The sequence below is a fragment of the Cicer arietinum genome, chromosome 1 (genome assembly GCF_000331145.2).
Source record: "Cicer arietinum cultivar CDC Frontier isolate Library 1 chromosome 1, Cicar.CDCFrontier_v2.0, whole genome shotgun sequence".
Classification (NCBI taxonomy): Eukaryota; Viridiplantae; Streptophyta; class Magnoliopsida; order Fabales; family Fabaceae; genus Cicer; species Cicer arietinum.
In genome coordinates this window covers 37,816,806-37,832,701 of record NC_021160.2, presented here as the reverse complement: position 1 = coordinate 37,832,701, position 15,896 = coordinate 37,816,806, and the positions used below count along the sequence as shown (strand labels likewise).

The 15,896-nt window shown below is 29.6% G+C and overlaps 2 protein-coding genes across 3 annotated transcripts in view; one reads left to right on the top strand and one right to left on the bottom strand.

Annotated features, from left to right (window-relative positions):
* The first annotated feature begins 2,934 nt into the window (after window positions 1-2,934).
* LOC101490534 (uncharacterized) lies at window positions 2,935-3,300 on the top strand. Its single transcript, XM_004488518.4, has one exon. The coding sequence runs from the start codon at window positions 2,935-2,937 to the stop codon at window positions 3,298-3,300; it is 366 nt and encodes a 121-aa protein (XP_004488575.1).
* A 7,690-nt stretch (window positions 3,301-10,990) lies between these two features.
* The window catches only part of LOC101490214 (hypothetical protein At1g04090-like), a 12,531-nt gene continuing 7,625 nt past the window's right edge, over window positions 10,991-15,896 (bottom strand). Inside the window, exons 2-4 of one of the 2 annotated variants that reach the window (XM_073370805.1) lie at window positions 13,464-13,834; window positions 12,953-13,045; window positions 10,991-12,806 (exon numbers count right to left, since the gene is read on the bottom strand). In XM_073370805.1, coding sequence (XP_073226906.1) covers window positions 11,209-12,654 — 1,446 coding nt within the window. In that variant the 5' untranslated portion in view covers window positions 12,655-12,806; window positions 12,953-13,045; window positions 13,464-13,834 and the 3' untranslated portion in view covers window positions 10,991-11,208. The remainder of the gene's footprint in view (window positions 12,807-12,952; window positions 13,046-13,463; window positions 13,835-15,896) is intronic. The other variant, XM_073370797.1, reaches the window with a different exon arrangement.

Below are 15,896 nucleotides of genomic sequence, written 5' to 3'. Positions count from 1 at the left end.
ACTTTTGTAATAATAATAGAGACATTATCCCTATCCCTATGGTGTTGGTGATAACGTTCTTCTATTTGATCCCCACATCCCATACTCTCTTACTTGGGGTGGTAATAAGGAGGGGTTATATTTGATTTGGTTTGGGTCCCAAGCTATTAAGGGATGGTGATAGGTTGCTAATCCTCACCCTTCTTTATAATTCCGCACTAGAAACTTCTCTATACTCAACACATTGATATAATTGCCCTCCATACAAAAAGAAATTAAGCCTTGATTAATTATTTGTTTTAGTTAATCGAATAAAAGTAAAATTGTAGTATAAAAATTCAATTGAAGAGTGACACCATTGAATTTCAACTTATCATTTTCTAATTGACGACACGAATCATAAACTTTTATTTCCTCCAAATTCAAATAGTATTAAGTAACAAATAAAATCAATTTTAACAATTTAAATACAAACAAATATTAATTAAATTTATTTTAAATATCAATATATCATTGTCAAAATATTTTTTAATTAATTTAAATTTAATATTCTTATAATACAATTTATTATCATGAAATTAGTTTTAATAAACGTATTTGCAATATCTAATTATCTTTTTTATTGCATCAACCTGGTGATTTTTATTAATGATATTTACTAATAATCTTCTTACATGGATTGTGTAGAATCCTCCATACATACTTTTCACAATATTAAAATAATATTTTATGTATATATCTACTTTTATAGTTGATTGCATTTAATTTAACTTTTCATATTATAGGATTAGAAAAAAAAAACGTAAGTACATTGTAAATTTATTTTACATTACGGTGAATTTTCTTTTCATTTTACTATAATTTCTATCATCAAATAATCACTTAATCAACGGCTGATATTTATTGTTAATATAAAAATATTTATATTAAGAGTGTATAATCAAATATTTACATTAATGTTTAGAATAAATTAATAATATTAAAAATAATTAATTGTAATTTTTATTTTTATTTTCACCAGTTTACTAAATTGATCATCCTATTATAAAATTTATCAATTTTAGTTTAGTTTTTAAATTTTTAATTAAAATATAATAATTTAACATATTTTAAAATACATAAAACTGAAATTTTATAAATTTTATTACAATTTCATAATTATTAATTATTTAAGATCGACGTATCATATATTATTTCGTTTAAAATAAGACACAACATACTTTTTAATTAAAATAAATTGAAAATGAACTAAAAGTGACTGATTTTAAAATAGAAAGTTTAATTTTGTAAATTTAATAAAAATAAGAATATCAAGACTATAATTAAATTTATTAAAAAAATATAATTCATAAAATATGTATATTTAAGAATAACTTTTTTCCACAACGTATGCTTATAATTATGGACTATTAATCGATTTGGTTTTGATTTTTTTGACAAATCGATTTGGTTTTTTTTTCATAAACGGAAAGAATTTTGTTTATTGTTAGGAATAACTGTCAAAAAAGAAAGAGCATGCTTATCCTGTGAAATGTGGCCTGAGTCAGACTTTTTCGTTTTGTTCATTTTGTTTTTCTCATTTTACTAAGAAATGAAGAAAGTCTTCTCAGACGATATTCAATTCTGGTCGGTTGTACGTGACAGCTTTTCATTCGTCAACTTTTTACAGGAAATCTCTACCATAAAAAACTCTCACCGACTTCTACAATTTTATAGCGAAAGCACTTATTGGATTTTGAAAAATGAGAATCTTTGTCCATAAACAAGCTAAAAAAGTCACCAAAAATTCTTACTCCTTCTTATAATATTATAAGTTGTTTTGCAATTTTACATAAATTAAAAAATATAGTAAATAATATATAAAAAAACTACAAATTATTTTACAAAAGTATGACTTCATAATGTTATCGGAAACATAAGTTAAGAGAATTGAAAAAAAAACTAATATAATAAATAGTAAATGATATAATAAATAAATAAAATAATGTATCAATTGATTTAAATTTTGTGTCTTCTACTCTTGTTAGAGAACTCGGAATACAAAAGAAATCACATATCAAATTTTATATGAACACAAGAAATTTTGACATGGATATCTGATTATGATCGACGTATCACTTATCGACGTCGTATATTTGTATTATTGAAAATTTTAAGACACAAGGCATATGAATTATTATTCTTATATATTTAATATTTAATTCATCATAATCGATGTAAAATTTAATAACTCACACTTGAAGTTAACAAATATGCCGATGTATCAAATTTTTTATAATATATTTTGGAGGACTTAATTTGTATACAGTAATGTGTAAAAGAAGTTACATTAACTTTTAAAAAGATCTCCACCTTACAAATATTTAAATCGTTAAATGTATAAATAAAATTATTTTATATTCACAATAAATAAAAAATCAATTCAATTTTTTTATCAACAACAATACATGAATAAAACACTTAATTTTATCTTTATCCATCTCTTCTTATCACTTAATTTTCGCTTTATCCATCTCTTTTTATCAATTTATTGTTAAATTCAAGTGTGGGTAATTAAATCTCACATCGACTATAAATAAGTTACTATATTAAATATATAAAATAGATGACTCATATACATTGCTTTGAAATTTTAAGTGGAAATATCATCTCAAAATCTATTGTAATCCTAGAATATTTGGTATATTACTAGTCCCACACTCTACTCTCCATCATCTATCACATCACATTTTTCACCTGTTTCTCTTTCAAGTGAGTGTACACCACATGAAAGAATAGCTTGTAGTAACACTTGTTCTTTGAGCGATTGGTTACTTTTATTTTAAACACAAAAAGTTAGCACATTACACGACACAATAAAACCATTATATAAAACCTCCATTTGTGCATTATTTCCCCACAAACAACACAACCTTTCACCTCCATAATTGTTTTAAAGATCCAAAGCAAAGAAAAATGGCCACAAGTCAAAACTCTCAACCATCTCTCCCTTTACACCTCTGTTTCTTCCTACTTACCCTTCTAATCTTCCTTGGTTTCTCATGGTACTCAAACTATGAACCAATAATTGATAGCATAATGGATCAAGTAAAGATGGTTCTAATGATTTCACCACTTCTTCTTCTCATAGTTCTTCACTTTCTTTCAAACTATGGTGATGGAGGTCTTTTGTCTTCTTTAATTCCTTTGCCAGAGAAAGAATCACTTCATAGAGCTGGTGGAACTCCTTGGGGTGTTGGATTGTTTCTTGTTCTTCTTCTTTTCATGATATCTTATCAATCTTCCTTTCAAGAACGTTGGTTTCCTCTTCTCAGCAGGTGAAGTTAAGGAGTGATATGATATGAAACTTTATTTGTAATTAGTTACTATAGGCAAGTGAGTTCTCTGTTTTTTATGAAATGAGATTTGACTTGTTTTATTTTAATGTTTTAATCTTTCTTGGTTTTTGTAATTTTTGTAAGTTACATGAGTAAGTATTTTTGTAATCTAAGGTGTATTTATAAGGACTTGGTGAATCTAATTTGCTAATTCACTGATGCCTGGTATTCTGATATATTTAGTCCATAACTAGAATTTTCAATATTTGTTTATGAATATTGATGACGATACATTAGAACACAGTTAGAGAGAAAAGTATTTCTACCAAAAAAAAAAATGAGAGTTTGAGAAGAAAAAAAATATAGGTAAAACAAAGAAGTGCATCAAAGAGGGAGTGTGTTAAGATCCAAAAATTGAAGAAATCTAAACCATTATCACTTTTAGAAATCTCTCAAGTTATTAACAAGATTATATCCAAGAACATACTCACCTCAATTTTACTTACATATCCTGCAAGTAAGTTGGTCATCTTGGTTATTCACTTCTTTTTTGAAGAAATCTTATTCTTTTCCATTCAAAGGAATTTCGACTAACTCTTCAAATGATGAATTTGAGCTGATTAAGTTTTGGACTTGACTTCAGCTTGAAGTTCATCACTCACTTTAACCAATCTCAAATTATCTTCTTTAAGAGTGTTGCATGTTGATTGAAAGTTTAACATTTTGTTTGATAAAGTATTAAAGGTATAATATAGACCATGCACAATGTTTCTCAAATCGATGTATGCAGCTTTAAGATCAGACAAATGTCTAGAGAATACCTCATCGTTTTCATCCTTAGAATCGTCACCATTTCCTGATTGTGCTTCTTCATCTGATTTCGTTATTTCGAATAATGCCAAATTTCCTTGCTCTTCATTGTCATCATATGTTGTATCAAATTCATCTCATTTAGCCATGAGACTCTTCTTATTTCCTTTGAACTCTCCTTGTTCGAGTTTTTTCTTTATGAGCTTAGGAAATTCTGATTAGTAATGCTTGGACTCCTTGAACTCAAAGTGAACTAATTGTTTCTTGTCAAAACCTTTCTTCTTATATTTGTATTCTATAGAGTTGAAGTCCCTTGAATATTTTCTTGGGAATTTTTCTTGAGTCTTCCCTCTTGTAGTCCACAAGTGTTGAACTGGTTTGGAGAGGAAGGGTAGTTCATTATAATTTGAGTCTTTGCTCTGATCATCTAGGCTCTGCTTGTAGAACCATGGATGTAGATGATGTATTTGTTGGTTTTAAGGTAATGGACTTTATTTTATTTTCTGATTCATCTCCCTTTAACTCTATCTCATGAGATCAAAGAGAGTTTAGACATTAGAATAGTAAGTTATCGAGATCTATAACTTTTTGTATAGTTGTTACGTTGGATCTCCATTGTTGAGGAAGACTCCTCATTATGTCTTTTTTCACACGGTACACACTATTCAGGTAAAAACTTTTTTGATGTATGTTTTAAAGACAATAAACCTTATAAAATAAATGATTAAGAAGTCATTCACATCATCAAAGTGCATAAGTACCTACTCAATAACGAAAGAATCTCAAAAAGAATATATCATATATTATTTGTTCAAGAGAATGATTGTTACATCTTCAAGATAGCATCTTCATGAAGAATGTGATCAATGATCACATTCATACAACAATCAATGATCACACCATGTTATAAATCAAAGCAAATCATGTCTTAACTAAATTGGAAAACGAAGATCAATCTAATTTAGTAAAAAAGAGTAGTCTGAAAAATGAAGATCATTCTGATTTATTAAAAAATAGCAGTCTGAAAAACGAAGATAATTCTGGTTTATTGAAAACATAATTCTGGAAAAATCAAGATCATTCTGGTGTATTAAAAACAGAAGTCTGAAAAAACGAAGATCATTCTAGTTTATTAAAAACAGAAGTCAAGAAAAATGAATATCATTCTAGTTTGCAAAAATACCAGCTATATCCATACAAGATCATTCTAGAATTTTTGTTTGGAATGAAACGAATAACTCCCAGATTTCAAGTGAATTAAATATCAAGGCAACTCAGAACCATGATCAAATCCCAAAAAGTCTAGCTAAATGCCCAAAGAAGCAAACAACATCAAGATCAATCTCTAGGTTGATGAGTTATGAGGAAGGACAACAAGGACACTGCTGCACCTTTTTACATAAACTATGTCATGCTTCTTAGCCAAAGGACTAACACTAGACAACTTCTAAATAACTCATCCATGTTTTCCATACACTACAAAACCAAGAACGTTATAGTTTTACAAAAGAACATTCTAGTTATTCTCTTTTAAAGAAGAAATTAAAACTGATCATTTTCCACAGTCCAAACCACAATTTAAAGAGTATCAAGACTGCTCAAATCAATGGTGAAGCCCATAACTCGAGTTGAATGATGAATTGTGAGTAAGGACACAAGTAGATTGTACTTACAATATTATGCATAAAAATCTGCATAATTCTGATTTGAAACAATACCTACTGACATTTTACAGCTCATTTACTCGCTCATTTACGTTTTACATCAAATCTAAAAGCAAAAATGTTCTTCGTTTTTCAAGAATGTTCTGGACAACAATATAAACACATGTTTAATTGCTTTAAAATATATCTGACACTTGGGAAGTGTGTACAACGACTATATTCAGTTTAAACGGAATATTCAAAGTCTTTTATCATATATAAGTTGAAGATCAATTGGAAGATGAAGCCAAGAGTTCAATTTACTAATCTACCAACACTTGTTCAAGTAATAACAAGTCAAAAACTCTTCAAGCAAACTCCAGCTCTCTTCACTATATTTGTGGATCATCATCTACTGAGTTTGTCTTTATTTATCTCAAACAAGTGTTAAGAAGTTTCAAGATCCCAAACACTTTTATCATACACATCATTTGTAACTCAAGTATATCTTTTATGTTAGATTGAGTATTTTTGTATAAATTCTTTCAAGGCTGAAAGGTGATTGTAAAAATCATTTCTAGGTTGAAAGTTGAAGATTGTAATTGATCAAGGTGTGATCAAGAGAAAAGGTGTGAAGGAGAATATTCTGGTTCTGAAGCACATAGTGAAATTCTCATGGTTGTGAGGATTTGACTAGCTTGAGTTAGATAAACCAATATACTTTTTGTGCGTGATCTTTCTATCCACTATCTTTAATTATTTGCACACACAAATCACACTTCATTATAAACTAATTTGTTTTATTTACTTCTAACATATCCAGAACATTCTGGACATTTTATTTCAATCAAGATTGATGTTGAATTAATTTAAATTAAACACAGTAATCCAAATTGAAAAAGGTCACAACTCAAACCCCCATTCTTATGACATTCGTCTCTAGTACTTTCGTTGCCACTGATTGTAGACATAATGTTCTTCTTTTAAGTGGAGTATGAATTGTGCTAGATTTAAAATATTTTTCAAAATAACGTTTATGAGAACCTTTCTCAAGAGAAATAAGTAGTAAAAACCTTTTTGCCAAACTCAAAGTTTAAAAATCTTTCTATAAAAAATATGCAAGCAAGTAGAGAGAAGAAGACATTGATTTATAGTAGTTAACTACCGACTTGGTAGCTACCTTTAGTCTCTTCAACCTTGAAGAATATTCTACTAAATCAACCGATTTCCAAGCTAACTTCTACAAAGTTGGTCGATGTAAAATAGATTTGTCGACGCTCAAAGATACCTCAAACATTAAATATAATATTTAATATGCTCACGTTCATTCACTTGGTGTATTGAATAGACTCTTGATGAGAATCAATACTCCATAACCAAATGATATATTTTCCGTATACTATACACACGTAATCAGAAGACATGTTTGTATAATACTATACACATTGAATTAGGGTCATGCTTAGAAGATGATGTGATAAGACAGTAAACTGTGAGCCTTGATATTATATCACATACACACTTAAACAAACGTCAAAGTATACATTTTTCTCTTATAATTTGTTATTATCAAAATAAACTAAGAGTCATTATTTTTTAGTCGTATTTGTTCCAATAATGTTTAGACCTCTTGGAAGAGTGATGATTAAACCAATGGTGGGGAAATTGGCCCTCATAATTTATCTAAAGCTTGCCTTCCTCGTTCAAACTCAGCCTACCATGGTTGTTAAGCAAAGGCTCCACCAAAAAAATATGTTTGATGGTTTCCTTATTTCTTGGTTATCCTTAAGGTTTTTTAAGAAAGGAGTAAAGGCCACAAAGGCCTATTTTCCCTTCCTTGAAAGTGATCTGAACTTGGCAAGCTATAGAGCTCTATGAACCCTACAAAAATACTAAAACTGTTAAAAGGTCTCATAGTAGGTTCTATCGGGAGGAACTAACACAACCTTTCAAATCCTCGGCCATAAGCCGAAGAATGGGGTGAATTTTTGAAGTAGCAAGAGCAATACGCCTCATCACTTCTTCAAAAACTGATAAAGACATGAGAATCCTCATATCTTGAAAAACCACCTTATACATCCTGAATGAGATGGAGCAAGACTTGAGTAGGAGGAAATATTTTACAATGTTGTTAAGGTTCAACTTTGTAGTTGTTGTCATCGCTTCATATCAGTTTTTTAAAGAATATATCAACCTAACACTTTAATCTTCCTTGATAAACTAGGGACAATGTGTAACATAAAGGCAAGTTATAACTAGTAGGCAATGACATTTTCTTCACCATATATTTCCTCCCCAAGACAAGGAAGAAACATAAGTTAATGACCAATTCTGCAATCTGACCCACACCACTTGATGACTCTTCATCATATGCATATTTTTTTATGGTTTTTAGTCTTATTTATCTTTTATTCATTAGTTAATTTAAGAATTTATTTGATATATGTTGTTAATTTTATTTCTTTGATTTAATGAAATATTAATGTTCTTATTTTCTTGATTAAGTAGAGATTTTTTGAAGTTTTGCGTTGTTACTTTGTTTTAGTGCAGTGCTGAATTTTGGAGAGAAATCAACATTACCTATGTGAAGTATTTCAGCCATATCTGGAGTTGTAGATGTCCAATTGGAGTCAAATCAAGTGTAAATGAAAACTGCGATACATAGCTACAACTTTCAAAGGACAATGGGAACCCAATTCAGACTCTAAAGAGCAGAAAAATGCAGAAAACGTCAAACAAAAGAAGTTGTGCGTCTGAAGTGCAACAGCTGCGCCTGAGGCACATTTCCAAGATTTAACCACTGTCGGGACGCGCTTGAAGCGCAAAGCATGCGCGTGGGGCGCGTCGGCATTCATTAAAATACATTTTTTTTTCATTTTCTATGCATCTTTTTGACTATTGGGAAGTTGGGAGACTTGTGCCAAAGCATAGAAACTCAAAGACGACCGTTTCTAACACCATTGGAGCAATTTTATCAAGAATCATTCATGAATCTTTCTTGTAATTCTTCTCTAATCTCTATCTTTTCTATTTCTATCATGAGTAACTAAACCCTATTTGGGAACATTTTTGTTCAATTTTAGTAACTAAATATAATTCGATAGTAAAACGCAATCCTTGAGTTCGACACTCGGTACTTCCGATTTAACTATTACTTGCAACTATTCAGTACACTTGCTGAAACGCTATCACCACTCCACCTCTACTTGGGAAAAGTAACAATGGAAGTGGTGTTCGAGTGTCTCTCCAAAATGTTCGAGTGGAATGGTGCTAACGGAGGATACCACACACCCTTCAAATTTCCTCTCAAAATGAGTGAAGAAGAATGATAGATACAATGACCAAAGGGACCACCAACTACGGAAAAAACTAGTTGAAGAAAAATATATTTACTTAAGGATGGATCATGAAAATTCTTTTACTTTTCTAGTGACCATGTATTTAGATCTTCTCCACCGAACGCTATCCAACTCTCTTATTAATTCTCCGTCTCCTTACTTTTTTTTCCCTCTTCAATACTTTTTCTTTCTATCTCTCTCATTAATTTGGTGGAGAGAATTCATTTGAAAGTGTCAATGATTCTTTTCACGTAAGACTAAATTTAACTTTTAAAAAAAATATAAAGACTTAGTAAGCGCAATTGAAATTATAGCGCCTAAAATTATCCATCTTTAAAACTACAAGAGTAGAATTTGTGAATAAATGTTTATTATATAATTTGATGTTGGGGTTATTTTAGTTTGGTCCAATTGGTCTATTGGTTCATGTTGGTCACATTCAAATGACCTTTGATTGTTGGTTTTAAACGGTTTATGTAGTATTATTATTAATCTCCCTTGTAGTTTAGGGTTTTATTATAGCCTCCCCATAACTTGTTAAAATTATGAAATTTATATTGAATATAATAATAATTTTGAAAAAAAAACAATAAAGACCAATTCTCATCCCAAAAAATCTGTTTTAGTTTTTTAAAATTTAAAAACTAGAAATTTTTTTTGAATTACTTGTTTTTAAAAATTGTTTTGTATAACTATTTTTAATATTATACTTTTAAAACTAAAAAAACAAAACAGATAAATGATATTTTACTTCTCATTTTTTAGCTTTTTTAATTCTCTAGTAAAAAATTATTTTAAAAAATTAGATTATCAAATAAGTATTTTTTTATCTCTAAATCAGTTTTTAGAAACAAATCTTTCAAATAAATTTTTTCTTTAATTCTATTCTTTAAAATAATTTCTTAAATCAAATTTAAAAACAATTTTTAAAAACTAAAATATAAAGTATTTCAAACAGACCAATTTAAAAACTAAAACAATTCTATACAACTTGATCTTATAAAATTCAAAAATTAGTTAATATAGTTATTATATTAATTAGCTAGTGGTCGTCGACCATTGGACATGATACAAAATATTAATACTATTTAAGTGAAATGACATCACAGATTTATTGACTAATATTTTAATTACTAAAAATTGACTTTGAGGTTAAAATCCCCAATTCGAAAAACCATTGAATCCCAAATTTCTTCAATTAAACCAATATCACCATCTATTTACACTTTAATGTTGAAAACTAGTAATGGAGCGAACAATGTGATGAAGCTTCATCGTGCTTTTGGGGTTAGGATTCAACGAATCTCTTAGGATGGAGAATATAATTTTCAACATACTGCTGCGAAGAAAGTTTGGGGTGAGGGCAGTGGCGACGGTGAAGGTGTTGGGATGAGAGAGGAAGTTGGATAAAGGTTTAACCATTGGTTTTTTGAGTAATAAATAATTTAAAATATTAAATTAAACAAAGATATGCTTATATCTCTGATTTAGCGGATTGATTGATAAGATTATGGAGATATTAAAAAAAAATTGTATTAATTAATAATTTAAAAGTTGTTGACATTGCGCTACAGATATTGGTCTACAGTTATTGACCTGTCCTTATATTTTTTGTTTTACTAATAAATATATGTAGAAACTTTCTCGCTAAAATGTACAATTCTCAAATTCTTAACAATGCAACCTACTTAACAAGTATACCATGATTCATCATATCCATCATAATATTATATTAAAATATCTATCATTTAAATGACATTGGCCTAAAATGGACCCATATTTTGATTGGTCCAAATTAAACGCCACCTTGATGTTGTCTTAAGATCTTTCATTGTTTACAAAGCTCTACAATTATCCCGATTTTAGTTGGACCAAAAAATTCTATATTCTTGTACTAATAGAATTTGAAAATATTGACGGAACAAAAGAAAATGACTTTGAAGCTATTGTACATGCCATAGAAAAGAAAAATTTGGAGCTACTGCTAATATCGTTTAATTTGTTTATGTATTTTCAAATTAAACTCAAACTGTAGCCCCTTATACAATTCCACCAACTACATTATTCTCACATTCAATTTTAAATTTTGTAAGAATCAATATTAACTAAATCCAACAAAATTCAAACTTCATCACCACTCCAATTATTCTTTTGCTTTGGACCTATAGGTCCCTCCTCTTCCAATAGTTCCTTTGGTAAACCCCTAACAAAATTTTCAAAACGATCTTTCAGTTTTCCAGGCAAAAACTTCTCAATACTCTTCAATTCACCATCTAGACTAAAATTAATATTTGGACCCCACTCCCTATAAAAATTCAACCATGGTGGCTCTATTACAGATTTCCCTAAATAATCAGCAGAAACCAAAACAAATTTTCCCAAATCCATAACATTTCCACCTCTATCAGTATCATCTCTTGCACCTACACCATCTTTCCCTAGTAGAACAAGACCAGCATGTGGATACCCTAGTAGAACAAGACCAACATGTGGATATGATGCATGGCCATGTAATGTAGCATAAACAATGGGTCTTTTAGTTGGAAAACCAACACTTCTAGTATCATTTTGGTATTCAAGTTGAGATGAATCAATCCATGAACCATGATTATGCTGTGAGAAATATACATGCCATAATTGACCATCCAAGTTACTTACTCTTAATGTCACATGCTCCCAATCACCAACATGTTCACCTATTCTCCCTAATTTAATATTTATAAACTTTACTTTTGCTCTTCCAGGTCCATTAAATGGATAGAAAACCCACATCACAAAATCAGTGAATGTTCCTCCAAGCATTGGTTTAACATGTACATAAGATTCACCACTTTGTATATTTCCAATTTCAACCCTCTCTTTGTTTGCATCATTAACAGGTAAGTCTATCCAATATTCACCATCAGTGTTAGGATCCTGAGGAAGATTAGTTCCATTTTGTGCTATTGGAACAGGATTTGATTCTTGACCTTTCTTGTATAGTAATGCTCCATTGGAGAAAAACCAATTAACTGAAGAAGGTAAGTATTTTTCATCAGGATGTAAGTATAGAAATGGAGAATAAACTTGAAGTATTGCCTCAATTTGTTTCAGATTAGGCATTATTTGTGTAATAGAATTGAGATTCTTCAAACATGAAATTGATGGAGGGTTACTAGCCTCGCCGATTTGTGCGATAAAGGTTCCGACCCGAACACTAGGAGCTTGAACACCTCTATTGGATGGTCTAACATCATAAAAATTGAAGTTGTTGGATCCCCAAATCCATGAAGAAGTTTCACATTGGTCAGTGAGGTCTGATCTTACACACTTTATTTTGTCAAGTGAAGGTTTATCGACTGTTGTGGTGACAACATGGCCTAAAGCTTTGTAACCATCAGGTGCCACTGGTAGCCAAATAAACAAAGAGAAATCCTGTGAAGCTGAAAAAGATGTAGTATTGAATACAAATGTGTAATCAATTGGGGATTTTAAAGTTCCATTGCTTGTGCTTTGAGAAACATCTTTTGCAACAAGAACATATCCAAAAAGTGGCTTGTTGTTTGGTTGGCTGTAGCTACCTAACATAGAGTATCCTTGAGGTATTCCTGATGGTTCGTAGACTGAGGCACCTTTATCGTCCGGTCCTCCTTCGTAGGCACCCCAAACTTTTTTGAATGTTGATACTTGAGACACTTGTAGTTTTCCTAGGTCAAGGACTCCACTCGCGAAACCGTTACCTACATTTCACAATTCAATATTTGATATAATCTGCCATCATTCACTAGAATATATCATTTTAAAAAAAGATGTAACAAATAGGTCTGTAGTCACTAGAATGTATCACAAGAGGACATAAAATGGCAGTCATATAATGGATACCTACCTTCTGGCCATGAATTTGATGTAATTGGAAGCTTGAATATGTTATCAACCGGGCGTAATCGAGATCGCTTTTCCTTGAAGATTTTCTTATTATCTGCATATATACAAGAACATAGGATAATAAAATTTCAAAATGTGATAATATATAGAGAACAAGGCTAGTTTATAATTATAGTATTTTCTGAAGGAAATACTAGTTTTGCCATATGAATAATAATCTTCTAAACATTTTTGAATTTCACTTATACAAGAGGTTGTTGATTTTAGTTTGGTTTGTGTTACACCTCTTCATGAAGGGAGATGTAAATTTGTAAGAATCTTATTTGGGATAAACATCTATGGTCATTAATTAATATTCCTTTAATAATTAATAAATTATCCATGATAAATTTTTTATTTTAAAAACTAAATATTAAATCTTTTATGATTGTGTCACAAAAATAGCTCTCATACTGAGAATTATGAGATGGACAATAAAATGGATGTAAAGCTTTTGTGAAGATGTTGGCAACCTGCTCAGCAGAAGGTATCGACATTAAGTGAAGAATTCCATCTTGAATCTTATCGCGAACTACGTGACAATCCATTTCAATGTGTTTCGTATAGTATAGAACAACTGATTCAAGAGGAAGAATGTGAAAAAGTGGATTGTTTATTACTTTTCCATGAAATTAACGAATCACCAAGGAAGAAGAAAAAGCCCATAACAGAACATCTTGTGTCTTAACATGTACCCCAATCAGAATCGTAGAAGCCTTTGATTTGAAATAAGGAACAAGATGGAAAAAATAGTCCTTTCTCAGGATTGTTCTTGAGGAACCGAATGATACAAAAGGCAGCCTAGAGATGCAAGTTTGTAGGTGGTAAAAGAAATTGGCTCAACCTACAAACAACAAAAGAGATATCAGGACGAGTATTTGCATGATATAAAAGATGTCCAATCACTTTTCTAAAAACAGTGGCATTAGAAAGAGGTTGTCCAATTGAAATAGACAATTTTAAATTAGCATCCATTGGTGTGGAACAAGGTTTTGAACCAAGCAATTCAGTTTCTTCAAGTAGATCCAAAGATTACTTCCTTTGACATAAGGAAATACCATTGCTATTGCAAGTTATTTCAAAACCAAGAAAATATTTCAACACACCGAGATCTTTAATGCTAAAGACAGATTGCAAAGAAAATTTAATAGATTGAATGTTATTCAAATTGTTTCTAGCAATTAGAAGATCGTCAACATAAATAAGAATGACCGTAAAACCAGCACGAGTAGAACGATTAAATAAGGAATAATCAGATTTAGATTGACAAAAACCAAATTGTTTTAAAGATGAGCATAATTTGGTATTCCACTGTCGACTTGCTTGCTATAATCCATAAAGAGATCTCTTGAGTTTACAAACAAGATTTTTATTAGAAACATCAAGTCCAAGAGGGACTTCATATAAACATCCTCAATGAGATCACCGTGGAGAAAAGTCGTGTTTATGTCTAGTCTATTATATATATTTAAAACAGACTCCTATGTCAACTCTCATGCCACCTCATAGTATTTCTTCCACATGTGCAAACATATCCCACCTCAACAAAAAAGCTTATGTGTACGCCTTAGAGAGTTCTCTTGTGTTTTTATGTTTCACCTTATTTTTTCTAATTAGTTTCTAAATAGTTTTTTTTCCTCTTTTAATCCCTCTAATACCTAATTTTTTTAATGACTTCCTCCAACAATTTCTTCTTCCCTCTTGTGTACGTCCCAGTCATTTGCCATCCTCGCAAAATCATCTTCTTCTTCGAAATTGCCGACTCTACTCCAAAGGTACACTGAAAGAGGTATAGGTTGGTTCGTTGCAACAAAAAAAATTCTTCTCTTTGTCTATTTCTAATTTTGGTGCCATGTTCACCTCATTTTTTTCTACTTAGTTTCTAAATATTTTTTTTCCTCTTTTAATTCCTCTAATCCCTAATTTTTTTAATGACAAAAAAAATATTTATATTTTTGAATATTGGTAAATATATATAGCATATAAATATTTAGAAATGATGGACAAAATATGTTTGTTGAATTTTGGTCAACTTTATTTTACTGAAATTATTTAAATTAAATTTATTGTTTTATAGTGTTAATTGGTATGAAATTAAAGTAATTCATTTGCAATTATTTATATTTAATATATATTTATAATTGTTTGAGGATTAATATTTTGTAATTGTTATAAATTTTGGATTTCGATTTTGAAACCAAAATGTTAGTCATTATGATTACTCTATTAATGTTAATAACAATTTGAATGTTTGTAAATTAAAATTCTAATATATCCGATTTAAAATAAAAAAATTCACAATTACCATAAAGATGTATGATTAAAATGATCGAATGAGACAACAAAAAAGTAATAAAGTAAAATACAAGATGAATGTATTTCCAAGTATTTTACTTTAATCATTTTTAGTTTCAACAATAAAGTAATATATTTTGTAACTCAATTGTATATCTTAATTTCAATTATTACTTAATTAGGACATAAAACTTCATATTTTTTTTCTTCTAAATCCACTTAAATTTAATAAATAAAAATATACCCGCGCAATATGCGGGTTAGCATCTAGTATCTAGTATATATTTAAAACAGACTTCCGATACCACCTCATCATATTTTGCCACCTCATTGTATTTTACCACTTCACCATATTTCATCCACATCAGCCAAAAAGCTGATGTGTACCTCTCCTCTTTCAACGACTTCTCCTCTTTCTTTCACAATTTCTTTAATACATCCAATTTCTTTAATACCTCCAAAATTTATTTGATAATATTATTTTATAATAAATTTATAAATTATAAAATTATTTTACAATTATTTATAATAAATTTATAACTTATAAATTATTTTATAATTTGATAATAATTTATAATTTATATTATTATCAAATTATTTTATAATAAATT

Coding starts and splice junctions, on each gene's coding strand:
- LOC101490534 (XM_004488518.4), top strand. CDS start 2,935: ATGGCCACAAGTCAAAACTCTCAACCATCTCTCCCTTTACACCTCTGT.